Source organism: Mixophyes fleayi, chromosome 1 (assembly GCF_038048845.1).
Source record: "Mixophyes fleayi isolate aMixFle1 chromosome 1, aMixFle1.hap1, whole genome shotgun sequence".
Taxonomy (NCBI): Eukaryota; Metazoa; Chordata; class Amphibia; order Anura; family Limnodynastidae; genus Mixophyes; species Mixophyes fleayi.
In genome coordinates this window covers 342794844-342810779 of record NC_134402.1, presented here as the reverse complement: position 1 = coordinate 342810779, position 15936 = coordinate 342794844, and the positions used below count along the sequence as shown (strand labels likewise).

The 15936-nt window shown below is 37.3% G+C and overlaps 1 protein-coding gene across 4 annotated transcripts in view; it reads right to left on the bottom strand.

Annotated features, from left to right (window-relative positions):
* Nucleotides 1-6647: 6647 nt before the first annotated feature.
* Nucleotides 6648-15936, bottom strand: part of TANGO2 (transport and golgi organization 2 homolog) — a 156817-nt gene continuing 147528 nt past the window's right edge. For all 4 annotated transcript variants that reach the window (XM_075216794.1, XM_075216768.1, XM_075216778.1 and 1 more), the window contains 3 exons: nt 13955-14108; nt 11296-11400; nt 6648-9908 (listed from right to left, as the gene is read on the bottom strand). In XM_075216794.1, the coding sequence (XP_075072895.1) occupies nt 9788-9908; nt 11296-11400; nt 13955-14108 (380 nt within the window). In that variant the 3' untranslated portion in view covers nt 6648-9787. The remainder of the gene's footprint in view (nt 9909-11295; nt 11401-13954; nt 14109-15936) is intronic.

Genomic DNA, 15936 nt, shown 5'->3' with positions numbered 1-15936 from the left:
ATGTACTGTGCTGAGGAATCAGTGGCACATTAATAAACATTGATTCCCCACACATCTGTGGCATTCATCTGATATTTGTGAATACTAATTATCAGTGCACATAGAGATTCATGCTTCCATAAAGTGATGTGGTGGATAGGCGAGAAGCTTAAACGAGTTAAGTATGTGGGTGGTGTTTCTATTACAATAACAATGATAGGTTACGGAAAAGTTATGGGAATAGTATATTCAAATTCAATGAAAAGTTGAGTTAGCTTTGTAAGCATTTTTTTAAAAAAATCTAATACTACCAGTGTTAATTCAGGGGAAAGCAATGTAAAATCAGGCAAGTGGATGCTTTGCGTCACATTTCTGTGTAGGTAGATTAAAACTGCCTATACTCAAAACTGGCTGCTCAGTCATCAAGGTAAGCACAGCATTGGTTCAATATACTGATTGTCCACACTAACAAATTGATGCAATCCTATGCTGGCAGAGGCAGAAGCACTGCACTCCCAGGTAGACTATCAGCACCAGAAGGCTGGTGGACTCAATCTACAGCAAATTGTAGAAACCTGGATAAAAACAAACAAAAAAAAACACCTTTAGGGAAAAATAATTATCTTAGCCCTTTGCTGTGGATCATGCCAATACAGTACCCAACTTTCCATCTATAACAGGCACCTCCTCAACCCATACTAAAAGGAGACAGGAGTAATATATTGCACTAGGCAACACTTAAAATGAATATCTATGGAAATGTACCAACCTGTTGCTCTTTGGATTTCTCAGTGGATGTCTACAAGCTGTAGGCTACATTTGTATCTGTTTAGCACTACAGCATTTGGCCTTTACCTACTTCATGGCATATGCTTGACTAGATGCTTTTCTGTTCTTATCTTATCTGAGAAAGTGTCATCTTGGCTCCAAAGTAGATGTTCCATCAAAGACTGAATGTAATGCCAAACATGGACTCCTAGAACAAAGCCCCTAGCTGCAGTAAGAAGCAATGTTGACAATCGGCAGCAACATTTAGCCACTTCTGATTGGAAATTGTATATTCAACCCTCCATCTAATAAGTACTTAATTTATTAGCAGGTTGGCTATAATGTTGTGGCTGCCTATATTCACATTACTTAATTGACAATATTATATAGTCTACTGCAAAAAAAAAAAAAAAGCCTTTGATTTTTTAGAAGATAATACAACATATGTTTTTTTTAATTAATTTAACTTAATTCTATTTAGTTACATTTTATATGGAAATGCGACTTTAGAATTTACTATGAACAGTGTCAATCCACACCTCTATGCTTGCAATACTTGACAAACGTCTAGTACAAATGCTACTGGTTTTCAGCAAGACACATTTTGAGATGCTTCCTACGGAACATATGGATATACACATTTTATGTGCATTTTCCCCTACACACGTTCTAAGCAAACCTGAAAATATAACTCAAATTAATCTATTACTACAGACAGAAATCCTGTCTGTTTTGTCTGTTTTTATTAATCTGTGCATGATTAAAGAAATTGTGAAAACATGAACTGTTGGAAACGCTTGAGGACTGAGTTCGAGCACCTCTGCATTAGAGCTTCTTCCTCGCTAAACTATAAAAGGAAGATTAAAGAAAGGGTTGTGCCATTAGGTCAATATATCCAAAAAACAGTAGGGAAGAGTATTCCCATCAAGACCTTTCAACTATTTTCTGCAAGCAACAATCTAACAAAGTAAAAGAACATTAAACATGGTTTAGTCTTCACAACCAAGAAATGGTAAAATTGTACAATTTAACACAACATGGCAGGTGTGTGGCGTTCCAGAGTTCTCTATGGCATGAGATTAAACGTGGAGCATCACTTCATCCTAAACTCACATTGCTGCTTCGCAAAAGGTATTTCTCATGTGTAAAAGAAAGATGTGAACCTCACTGAGCAATGATATAAAGCAATCTATAACAATGTATACATGAATATAGCCCTTTATAGTTCTCAATGAAGAAGAACATTGACCATCTGCTAAAATCATTAATGAATCTCATGGTGGCACATTTGTATAATGGTAGAATGTACTGGATCTCAAGAGTTTTACCCACTATCCTAAATCCAATGAAAACCAGGCAAGACTTGACAATGAAACATCAAGCTCTATATTTGAGCAGACGATACAACTGAACAGGCTGTAAGATTATTTTATTTTTAAATAGGATTCACATTGTAAGACATCGGAATAAATTTCTTCCATTTTTGAATCTGTAAAGTGATTTGGGTAAATATTTTGGAAATCACTGTGTTTGTGTAAGGTATGCCCCACGTTTTAGGACCAGAACAACAAAAGCTGATTTTTGCAACTTGCAAATTAAAATAAAAATATAAAAGGGGAGACCTTTTATACCGCTAGTTCCAAAATAACTGCATTCTGTGTTTGAGGGGAAATACAATGTTATGCACGATTAGTCGCTATCCAATAACGATTGTCGAATCTCGATTTGTGTTTCCAACGCACAAATATTTATTCTCAAAAAGTAGCAGAATAATTCAAGCGAATTAATAATAAGTACAGCCGTTACTTATCGCAGGAGCTCTGGATCCAATGAACAGTCATTCAGGTCTGAAGTCTGTGGTCAAGATGACTGACTACTAGATGAAAAGCTCCTGCTTATATGCAAACAGAAATACAGTAAAACAATGCAGATGACGTGGCTTGCTTCTATTGGTCCAGGCTTCAGGAGGGTCCAGGGTGTTGCAGATCATAGGCTAGTTCAAACCAAAATATCCAAAGGTGGGGGTCATCTCTCCAGGGTATGTGTTCCGACTTTCCCGCCAAGAATCCAGTCTCAACTAGTCTATTAACATTTTATAGTCAGCATCATTTTAAAGGTTTATTCCCCAACATCAATAACTAGAGTATGCAATGTGCGATCTCTTCGCCGAATGAACCGGACAGCTGCTGATGAATAGGGGATTAAAATGATACCAGACATGAAACATTTTCTTTAACCTGAACCTTGTTTTACTAACATGCATATAACTTATAATATTAAACATGAATACTACTATATTTCGATATAAATATCTATGTATTGCAACTACAATTAATTTATACTATTTACAGATGTGCGTATTTGTGCAAATGTATGTAAATGTGTAAATGCTATTATTGCCACGTGTTGCGGCTGCGTACGCCCTTTCACGCCGTAGCGTGCTCTACGCATCTTTTCAGACAAAGACAACCAAGTTTGCTCGATATTAATTGAAATGACTTTATCCAATTTGCTGACTTCGACAACAAATATTCCAAAATAACTGCATTCTGTGTTTCAGGGGAAATACAAATATTCCTGTGTTTACTAACAATCATTGCTGAAAAGGAATAAATGTAATCTGTTCAGGTGCGCGAATACTGAATGCAGGAGGAACAACTTGTGGTTGTATACCTATTCACACCTATCACAAGTCATGTGTAATGCTACATTTAATGGGCATTTTAACTAGCTGTAGGAGAGGTTTATGAACATCCTTCTTGAATTCTTCCCTGCAGCGATTAAATTATATAATGTCTGTAGAGAGCAGGTAATAATCAACAAATCTGCCTGACAAGGCAGGTGCTGGGAATTAGTTACCTAGCAATATAGAATCATCTGTTATGCCAGTCTTCATCTCATGCATGTCTCTCACTTATAACTGGCTGAAGATTGTAGTTCTCTAGATGCGGTTATTCATGGCTCGGTAACACTAATAGCTAAAACAAGTCTCTCTGCACATATAAATATATAACAGTCAAGGTTCTAACATGACTGAAAGACATAATTGAGTTACAGCTATAGAATACCAGATGTTGATAATAGAACCAGTTTATTTGGAATAGCGGTCACAGGAAGACACAAATTCTTCCCTCCCCTCACTATGTGCTGATAATCAACACTGCGCCTGCTGGCTTATGAAAGGTATGAGCCTTACAGTTTTTGATAAAATGACAGCTCTGCTTTCTTCCAACCCCAGCATTTGTAAACAGATACAAGTTTATGCAGTGACATATTTTATCATAGGTAGAGAATTTCTATGTCTACCTATGCTAAAAATAATATTAAAAAGTCCACTCATGTCCCCTTCCCCCAAAAGAGCAGAATGGCTGGGGTTCTTTGTCTAGTGACTTGTCTTTTAACATACTCCCCATTCTATCAGACTTTTTAAATGGTGGTGTTTGGACAGCACTGGCTGGATGGCCGAGTAGGTCTCGAATGCCACTGTTTCAGAACATGTGACCCCCACCATTCTTCTAGTTTGGGAGAGAGGAGTTTAGCTTTATATATTTACTATGGGTAGAATTGCCAATCTGTATTTAAAGTTATGGCTTGGATTGTAAGTTCATTTGGGCTAGGCCATATTTATCTTCTGTTTCACATCACTGTATGTAATTTGTCATATCATGATCCCTTCAATGTACAGCACTGTGCAATATGTCAGCGAATACATATAACAATGTCTTATTAGGGCCTTTTGATATAATGTAAAACATATTCATATCAATTCTTGAATACCAATTTTTCTAAGTTACATAAGATTACATGAGAAAGCATGTGGCAACATTCCTTACTGACGCAAGCTAAGATCCACTCATTATTTTAGCAACCAATGAACAGCCAATAAAGTATATGTATATAGTATATTAGTATAATGTACATACATTTAATACTGTAGCGCTTAACTAGGACTCAACTCATTTGTCATATGTGAACATGTGGTTTGATTAAGACTTCAGGATTCCCATCGTCTCATCCCCACAATATTTGTCATGTGATTCACACATGCATCACAATGTGTCCTCAGTCCACCACTCAGACACCAATTTGTTCAAACCAACCTCAGTTTATGGTGTTATACAACTTTATATAAAGGAAGATACTATTCCAACTACATATCTTTGTGCCCCCAAATGGTTACTATTACCTTAGCCTTTAAACTGTTTTACCAGTAAAATACAGTGTAGAATGTCTATTTTTTCAAGGTTATTTTTTAAATTCTTAAGTCTGCAATACCAAAATAAGCAGTATGTCCTATAATACCAACACTTGTTATAGGAGAGGTGCAGGAGTCCCCCCATGTCACTTGTGGGGTGTTGTTAAAGGACATTTTTTTTTTATGTGTGTGCATTTAGCACAAGTAAAACATACCATAAGCCAGTGTTTCCCAAACTTGGTCCTCAGGGACCCCTAACAGAGCATGTTTTCCATATCTCCTTGCTGGAGCTCTGGTGTATTCATTACTGACTGACACATTGTAATTATACCACCTGTGGATCTGTTACAATGTATCAGTCAGTAATGACTACACCTGTGCTCCAGCAAAGAGATATGGAAAACATGCACTGTTAGGGCTCCCTGAGGACTGAGTTTGGGAAACACTGCCATAAGCATAGAAGATACAACACTCACATGATCCTAAGGAATGTATTTGAGACAATTAACATTCAGTTTTGTGACATGATAATTATGGTTTGCATCACTTATTGTGATAGAAGGGATACATATTTGGAGGGGAATTCAAGGAGTTAAGACATTTAGAGCACCAGCTAAAATCATTATTTTTTTTGTAAACACAATATATTGCCGGTTTTCATCATGTTATTTCCCCATACAAGAATCGCAGCAGATCTGTGTGTATGTGGATAAAGTGCAAGTCGCAAGCCAAATTACAGAATGTTATTCACAAACTGCTCAATGATGCAAACTAAATCAAGGATGCTCTAAAATCACTCAGCGTTATTCGTGTCTTTCATCATTATTATCATCATCATTTATATAGCACCACTAAGGAGCGAGTGAGCTAAGTTCCTAAATAACACTCTAGGGGGGAATTCAATTCTGAACAAAATGCCGCTGGAGCCTTGTGCGACGAGACTTCACAGTGATGTCCAGCCTCATACAGGTGCGAGTTAAAATGAGTGGAGATACTTGTACCATAACCAACGGGTGGCGAGCAGGAATGCTAAGGCAATTAACTGCAGCCCCAGGAGAGAACATGCTGTAAAACGTTCCACTAAGAACTCATACACTAGGTTGAAAGCAAATGTTATCCAAAAGAGCAGATAGCTGCATCCACTAAGATATAATTGTTCTCTATGGCAATCCTCTGTAGACAGTGACACTCAGGACATACTTTCAGTAGAGAACATGCTGCATTCCAGTGCTTCAGTCATTACAGAGGAGACAATTAGCACGGAGATCAACATGGTCTTTCATAGGAAGCACACTTGCAGTATTCAGTGTATGGTACACGCTGCAACCAGTAGCCATCTAAACACAATTTCTTTACCTAGTGTGTATGAGCTTCCAAAATTCCTTTTTCTTTTTTCTTCAATTCTCTTTACCTTAGTCTTCTGAAAACATCAATAATCATTCCTGGAATAATGTAGTATTGACAGTAAAAATACGACTGGTGATCAGGTATAGCTGAAGTACAAAGAAGCAGCATTCATGTCATACTCTATGTAAACAAAATATAAAATAAGATAATGATCCCTTCATGTGAAATAACTTAATATGTAGAATACCTTTCAAATGTTCAGTTCTATTTACTTTAAACCCCAGTATCATATTAATGATTTATTAATGATAAGTGTTAGAATAGCCAATATACATACAAATATACATAGAAGCAAAAAAATCGCCAAACATGTTTTAATCAGTGACAATTCGATGCAATATTGAAAGTGCAGAAAATATAAAATGAAGAGCAGCAGGTCATGTGTCTTTGAGATGGACACAAGTAACCCTACTATGCAGCAACTAACTATGGTTAGAGCAGTAGCTGTTAAACAAGACTGATATGGTCAGAAGCAGGTGGAATGTCAGGGATACAAGGAGACAAACAGACAAATACAAAGTCAGATGAACCAAGGTCAGTAACAGAAATTCAAACAGTCAAACTGACACCAGACATAAGAATTATCAGGAAAAAATCAAGACCAAAATGTTAATGACAATATAAAAACTATTTCTCAGGCACTGCAGTGAGCACCTGCTGGTGTCAGGAGGGGCGACACCACTGGCAACCGCTTCCACATGAGGAGAAGCGCACTTCTAAAATGGACTGGGAGCTGCCACCCGTTAGTACAGTTATGGAGAGCAGCATGTTACACAATGGCAGTGTACTTTTGAAAAAAGCATTGTGGACAAAGCATGTTATTGAACAGGAGTGATGGGAGAGTATGTGCTAATCAATTCATTGCTAGATGCCAGATTTTTTAAAATTTAAGTTAGACTTATAAGTAATAATGAAACTGAATATATGCTGAGAAAAAAGGGATGGGTAGTGCAATGTGGAAAAGAACAAAATGGCATTATAGATTCACAATTACTACAAGGTGGCCTGTATTTGTTGTAATGGTCCAAGCACAGATTTGTGTCTTCATTTTCAGTTACACTTCACAGCACAGGTGAATGTCTGGTAACAAACAGCTGAGGGCTGGTAATTCCTGGCTCAAGGACCAAGGGGAAAGCCAAAACTGGAAATTCCTTGAATCATATATGAATGTGGTGTTATGAAAACATGCTTTTGGCCCATGTAACAGCACAATACTTATCAGATCAGACTGGTTTGCCTGGAACTCCAAAACGAATAGTTTAACATGTAAAGATCATTTTAATATTATGTAATTTTGATCATTACATTTTGATTTGTGTGTTTTACAGAATGCAAAACTACTTTCAAAAGAAACTATTAAATAAATACAAATTTTAAAAAAGGAAATACACAATAGTGTCCAATTTTCACAATGGGGAAGATAGACCATCCAAAATACCCAAACTAACACCGTTTACACAATGTGACTAATAGGAGTTACATTCTCATCTATTTGTGCTATTTTGAATTATGCCCTTTATTTTTTGTAACCTGTTTACTTTTGTCTTTTGTTTACTTACTATTATCAATATGTAAAATTTGTAATTATCATATATTCAGTTTCCCCATTTCTACATCTTCATATTTGCATTGTAAAATGCAAAATAAAAATATATCATGCATTTGTGCTGCTTTTTAAAATATATTACCCATGGGCGAGGTCAAAAGCACCTTCTTTAATTTGTACTAATTATGTGGTATATTTGAGATTATGTTACATTGTTCCATAGTAGGTACTGAAGGAGAAACAGAGTAAAACATACATTTGTTGTTACATGGCTCTTCAAAAAGCAATAAATGTTTAGGCAATCCAGACGATTTTTTTTAAACCTTTCCATCTTCTGCATTCTTAAATCAGCAGGTTCAGTGGGGCGAGAGTCGAAGAAAAAAAGCAGGTGCTGCACCTAATGCATTTTAAGCATGTTAGCCCATAGTCACTAGGCAATATAATACAAATTCACTATTTTTCAATGCTAGGTTGCATTGACAAATAACTGACAAAGGTAATCTCTAGCCCCAAAATGTTAAAAGAAATGCTTACTTTGCATTCCCCTCCAGTGGCCGGTAGTGGTTTTTGGTAATTACATTTGATATCTAGCCTGCCACACCTGATCATGCACTTCTTTGGTCAAACTCCACTTGGTAAAAACAGGTTATATAGAATCGGATGTAGAAGGAGAAAGCCACCTGGTAGTCAAAAAGCTCAGACATAGATAAGGATGACCGAGAAAAAAGCAGATCAAGATGGATTGTTTTTATGTAACAGCCATTTGTTATAGCAAACAGCAAGAACTACCACTTTACGGAAGTGGTAAACCAAGGGGCTTCAACAAAATAGGTTTGTATGGGCTAGAGAATCTCTAAGGTTATGTTGTTTCATAATGAATCCACTTGGCACAGTTCTTCCAGGAGTTACTCACCTACAGTCAGTGCTATGTCACAGAGAACAGTTTACCAACATCATGACATTTATATTTATCTGTTCTCTCATCTACCAGAAATGTAAGGCATTTGTAAATCTGTAAAATGTGAACCTGCACCTCAATCTGTGATACTACAGTGTATGGCGCTTTCCATGCAAAAATTAAGGAGGCTCACCTGGCCTGGATATTAGTCACAGCTCTGCTGGAACAACATTTTAAAACGAGTTTCTTACTGAATCATGATCGCATTTCATCCACTTCTTAACCCCAAATGACTCAGCAATTGGCAAGATCTGGCTTTATTTAATGTGCTTGTGAGTGTGTGGTAATGGCTTGGTTCTTGTGAAAGCCTGACATATAATATTAAAAGCTAGTTATACAGAATTACAAACAAATGTCCTTTAGTGGCCAATGTTAGGTTGTTGCTTTTTTTTTTGTTGTTGCTTTTTTTTTAAAGCAACTAGCCTCCCAGGACCACTCATAAAATGATAATCTATCTTAGGGCCAAATAAATAAACTGGTATGTGATCACATTACAAATCTAAGCACAGTGACTTGTTTACATTATTAGCCATATATTATATGACTGAACTAGAAGGGTACAGACAAGAAACTAATATTTTTCAATTTCTGCCTATAATTCTAAAGCATTAAACATCATTTTGAGGTTTTTGCAACCCATCACAGGTTTGTTTTTTGTTTTTTTTAGATAGATAATTGATGTGCTTGTAACACAAAGAAGATACAAGTAAACACTTTAAAAAAGTAGTTTTAGAAAACAAAGAAAAAACAACATTTCACACCAAGTTGGTGACTGTGCTTTCAATTGTACTGCTGGAAACATTTTGGTTCTCTGGCTTTTGTGCTGGTTGATGAAATATTTCAATAATTTAATCATTTTAGGAACCAGAAGTTCAATGTGTTTGATATGTATATTTATCCTTGGTTAACAGACACTTGTTGTAATGAAGAGGCGCTACTGTTGCAGCTTAAACTGATAAGTACTAGTTTTCCACTGAGTGATGTCACAGTTTAACATTGTGCGTTCTGTGAAGGTCACATGCCCTTCCCCATCAATCAGAACAATGGTGTTTGTCCTAAAACAAAAGACAGAAAAATACATAAGTAGAAACAAAAACAACAGTGATATTTATTTAAAAAAAAAAAAAAGAAAAAAAAATCTTTCCTTCCAATGGGATTCTGATATCACGATAACTCATCCATTTGCTGAACCCAAGTTTGTCCAGCACAGGACACTGGTGGAGTTAATATACTAGCTGCTGCCTTCATAGTAGTGTGATAATACCAAGTTATTAAAAAGGACCACTAAACCTAAAACACGAGATGCCAATATAAAAGATCTCCTTACAGCATTCATAGATATGAATATCTCTATCTATATCTCTATCTGGGGCCTATTTATTAATGATTTTTTGCATTAAATTCCCTCGAAGGACCGACGCACCTTTACGGAATGTGCACATTTATTATCTGTGCTAGGAAGAAGATATCATAAATATCACTGCTGCTTTGCATTTTTTTCTGAAATATATAGCAGTCCGCATAGATGTCTATGAGGACTGCTATATACTGCAATTTAATAAGTTCTGAAAAGGTATTTACACATACGGTAATGTACGCCAGCTCAGGCTGGAATACATTACCATATGTGTAATTTCTCAGATCTGCTCTGTGGGGAGAGTATTGTGTTAGAGGGATCTTCGGATCTCTCACCGCATCTTACTGCTCTCCCCTCCAGTCACTATCACAAAGGTGGTCACTTTGCGATAGTGACCATAGGAAAGATAGGAGAGCATTTTATCACGTGAGCATTTTATGCTAAGGGGATAGTTTCATCGAAAATGTTTAACAGGTTGTATGGCAAAGTCTTATAGTTTTGAAGATAGATAAGATACATAGATAGATATGTTATTGTCGCTATGTTACAGGAGCAAATGAGTATTTTAGATTTACTGGTCCTTTAAATGATAGTACATCCACATATATGCCCTACACACAGTTTTGGTCTGCTTCAGCTACTGGATTGCACATACTTTGACAGATATGTCATTGTGGCTCTCACTCAAAATGAGTCACTGATACAATCAAATTTACATGTAAATGTTTTATCTGTTATCAAGGCATCAATACCTAAATGTAAATGTACATAATTTTATGGCACATGCCAATACTGTTCATATTGCAGAAATAATTTAACATTTCACATGACCACCTTCTAGATGTTTGATCACAGGTACAATACTGATATTCTTCAACACCCTCTCATACCTTGAACTGAATGGAAAACTCCAAACACTGCAACCTCATGCATTCTTTGCCTGCTTTTTTCCCTCAAATACAACTTTTGACCCTCAAATCGATCTCCTCCTCTAATGTAATTTCTGCCCACATCCCCAATTTGGGTTAACCATGGTGACAAGGGTTTCTTGTGCATTTTCCGAGTCGGTGATACATTAACCATACCTTGTTCCATAGCCTGGGCAACGAACACACACTGCGGAATAACTGCTAAGGATTGGCCGAACAAAGTCCTTTCCCTGTTCTTCTATAGCTGGATCCGGCAACTGTCTAGAAGATACATCCAGAGAGAACAGAGACAGAAACCATGAGATGCACACAAAGCAGTCAAAAATGGATGACTGCAGTAGGATTCACATCACACCAAAAATAATTAGACACTAATGGTAACAAACGTATAAAGCAAATTTCCATACTATAATTTTAATTAATGCAATCTGAGAGCTACATTTCTTCTAGGATTCTTCTATTATGACAATGATCTGACAGCAACCCAGAATTGCTCACGAGTATTACTTACTAAATGGCACTAGAGGGAGCTCAGTGTGTGTGACACAATGAAAGTACAAAACAATTCTGTGTAGACATTTCTTAAGTCCAAACTCGCCCATGCTAAAAATACAAGACAGAGAGTATATGTAGACAGATTAACATGGAAAAAATATCTGCTGTAATATGATTATTAGCTAAATAGTACACCTTTTAAAATGGGCTATGTTATAGACTCCAGATTATCAAGAAGATATTACTGTTGTTAGAATAGGCCAGCATTTTGCCACCATTTATACAAAGTCACTTTTGAGGTAGGGAATTAATTGGGCAAGTGTGTGCTGAGCATTGAATGGTTGGTGAGCTTCTCAAGGTAGGTTGTGTTATTTTGGCAGGAGGATGGATCGGCAGTAGTTTAGGGAGGTGGACAGAGTGGCAGCCGATATGTTAGAAGGAGGGAGCCACTTCTGACAGAAATACTGCCTGCACATAGGACTTCTGACTCTATGGAGGGGAACTTGGGTAAGTGAGCCATGAACCTTGGAGCAGTGAGTTCTCTTACCATTTCTAGAGCAAGCTAATGAACTCCAGTTAACTCATGAAGATATCGGAGTAGGAAAAACACAACATTAAGGTCTGTACATCTCAGACACAAACACATTGGGCAAATCTGGACTGTTGAGTCCATTTACTAACAAGAAGCAATCTACAAAATGTAATCAGTGCAAAATAGTCACTTGGACATAATAATAATAATAATAATAATAGTAATAATAATGTAGTGAGAGTGGATTGTGCAGACCATCTACAGCAGCTGCTGGATTCTGTAGCCATTCAGTGAAATGCCACTTAATTCTTTTTTTCATTTACTAATAGCAAGTTGAACAATGAACACTGCACTGAACTACAGCAACTAATCAGCAGTTACATTTTATATGTATAGTACAATTTAGAAAATGAAAGCAAGTATCTGGTTGGTTGCTATGGTTGTATACATAGATTGCCACTAAATTCAGTGTGTTAGTAAATGAGCCTTTAAGTATACGATCATCATCACCCTTTATTTATATAGCGCCACAAAATCTGCAGCGCTGTACAGAGAACTCACTTACATCAGTCCCTGCCCCATTGGGGCTTACAGTCTAAATTCCCTAACATACACAGACAGAGAGAGAGAGAGACTAGGGTCAATTTTTGATAGCAACCAATTAACCTACCAGTATGTTTTTGGAGTGTGGGAGGAAACTACTTCTGCCTCACAGCGCTGGGGTCAGGAGTTCAATTCCCGACCATGGTCTTATCTCTGTGGAGTTTGTATGTTCTCCCTGTGTTTGCGTTGTTTTCCTACAGGTGCTCCGGTTTCCTCCCACACTCCCCAAAAAACATACTGGTAGGTTAATTGGCTGCTATCAAAAATTGACCCTAGTCTCTCTCTCTCGCTCTGTCTGTGTGTGTGTGTATGTATGTTAGGGAATATAGACTGTAAGCCCCAATGGGGCAGGGACTGATGTAAGTGAGTTCTCTGTACAGCGCTGCGGAATCAGTGGCGCTATATAAATAACTGATGATGATATCACGAGCACCAGTTGTCTATTTGTGTTGATCTAAAGATGGTAAACTTATTGCTTGTGCAGCAAAGTGGATATAAGAAGTACCCTTGTCTCATCTGCTTGTGGGATAGCAAGGCAAAGCAAGATCATTGGGAAAAAAATGACATGACCTTCAAGAGAAGACATGACTGTAGGTGCAGCGATCATCATTGGTTGTCATTCTCCTACCATTCCATATTAACCTGGGACTCCTTAAACAATTTGTTAAGGCCTTGGACATGGTTATTACTTAAAATACATTTTTAGATTGTTCTCTGGACTAAGTATAGAAAAACTAAAAGCTAGCTATGAGCATAAAGGTACACTTTCTCCATAGCCACTTGCGCAGATTTTCAGATAATCTTGGTGTTTTTAGTGAGGAAAAAAAAGTTTATACTTCTATTAATATTAATGGTATAGCTCAAATAGCTTGGCAAGCCTAATAACAGAAATATCACATCTCTGTGCATAGAGGGTCGATATTACAGATGCATCCTCTTTACTGGTTATACCTTTGTAAAAAAGAGCTTGTTCACAATTTTCTCAAAAATGAACCTGTAGAGCAACTATGCAATGAAGCACTGCAAATAATAAATTAATACAGCTGTACACTATGTACATAAATCATTGCATGGCTTGATCTAGCAATTCTTAAGCTTTGAGAACAGATTGGACTTCTTGAGACCAAGGGAGAAAAATGCTGCTGCGGCACTTTGAAAACAATATCTAGGTCGTTTTGTACTTACTGCTCTTCATTATTCATCACTTTAATGAGCTCCTGCACTAAGTCTTCCCTGGCAATGTCCTGGCTCCTTTTGATCACGTCAGCAAAAAGATTCTTCCCATGTTGGAGTTTCTTCCAAGGAGTATCCAGTAGGCTGCAGCTTAGGCCATATAGTCCTGTGGGATTGATTAAATGTAACATTTCACACATCTGAAAGAATAACCACTTTCAAACCTCAATCACAGTTTTAGACGTTAGCAGAGTCAGAAAGTGGTTAAAACAGTCTACCCATGGCATTAAAATCTATATGTCCATTGCTTTTCGTGTGTTTAGCAAATTCACAACTGCACTGTTAATGTGCCATAGTTAATCCTTTTAAAAAATGAATCTTAGTAAACTGAAGAGTAAACAATGACAAAAACCACTCAGCAAGTCCTTAAAATAAAGCAACATAAGTCAGCAGTAACGTTTGTGTCACATCTACTACTGGGGCAGGAGCAACAACATGCAACTGTAATGAATTTAAGCAGGAAAAGTAAACATTTTTATTTACGGATTATATTCTTTGGCTGTGTATTTCTGCATTACTGCTACCATTACATACACAGGTACTGTAAATTAAATTGTTCAGATTCTTGTCAATGTCACCCCAAATACAACCAAACTAGAGCAGCATATACAATGCACTTTAGTGTCTTTAAAGAACCACATGTAACCGTTAAATGTCAGTCAGTGGTTTGGAATCTAGCAGAAGGGAATCACAATGTGCATTGGACCAGATGGATATATATTTCAGAAGGCAGCTAGTAAAACCCTCTGATTCGAGAGTGAACTGCAGCATCAAGGAACATCTTTGATGGATTACAAAGAAATCACGAGAAATTCCACATTAGTATTAAGTCTTCTTTCCTTCACCAATGGGTCTAGGGTAACATTTTGCACCTGAATTGAATGTCTTTTCATTGGCTCCCTAGCTAATCATACCTCATTAGGCTTGCTATAAACATACAGAATTTAGAAATCGCTAGAATGGATTGTACCTACTGAATTACCTGGTGGATTACTGTAGCGCACTGATTAACCCTTACCATTAGCCCTCACCAACCATCATCTATTTCAAGCATGGCTAAATGTTGGCTGCTCAAAGTTAATAATAAGTAACCTGTAACCTTGCAGCTGCTGTATCACCAGAGGCATAAGCTTTCCGGCTTATATGTGTTAACTTGTTGCATTCATCTGCAACTCAAAGCAATACGATAGCATGACATAGTCTACTCATAGTAACCATCATCTTTAGGATTACGCAAAGACAGTGAGGGGGATCTCATTGTTTACCCAATTCATCACTTAAACACTCGTAAAATAGAAAAAACTCACAAAGACAACATTGTAGATATAGCAGCTCACTAATTACATATCTCTGGCAGCAAATGGGATAAGCCATTAAATAAGTTTAATGAGGAAAACCAAAAGATCATCACAGTTTAACGAGGGTGCCAATTAGAGATTGCAAGAAAAGTAAAGAGGTCAGCAGTCCAACTGCAGAGTTTGTAAACATAAACGGTTATTTAAAAGAATGTCCTATTTTCTTTGTACCACCGACACTGAAATTCATCAACAGTGAATCAATCAGAATGTAACTGAATTAACTAAGCAACCCACTAGATTACAGATTAATGGTCATATATGTTATAGGAGTTTTGGCTAGCAAATGAACACTGCACAAGAAAATATATATATATGCAGGGTCGGACTGGCCCGCTGGGGGGCCGGGCTATCCCCCGGCAGGCCCCCGACCCTGATTGCTCCCCTTTTCGTTGGTGGGAGAAGCGGGAAACTTTAAAAAAAAACAAAAAAAACTTACGTGAGAGCAGCGCCGGCGCCCCTCCTCTCTGCTCCGTTTGCACTGAATGTCAGGGGCATGACGTCATCATGCCCGACGTTCAGTGAGGAGCGCTGTAGAGAGGAGTCGTGAAGAAGACAGAAGAGAAAAGAGAAGAAGAG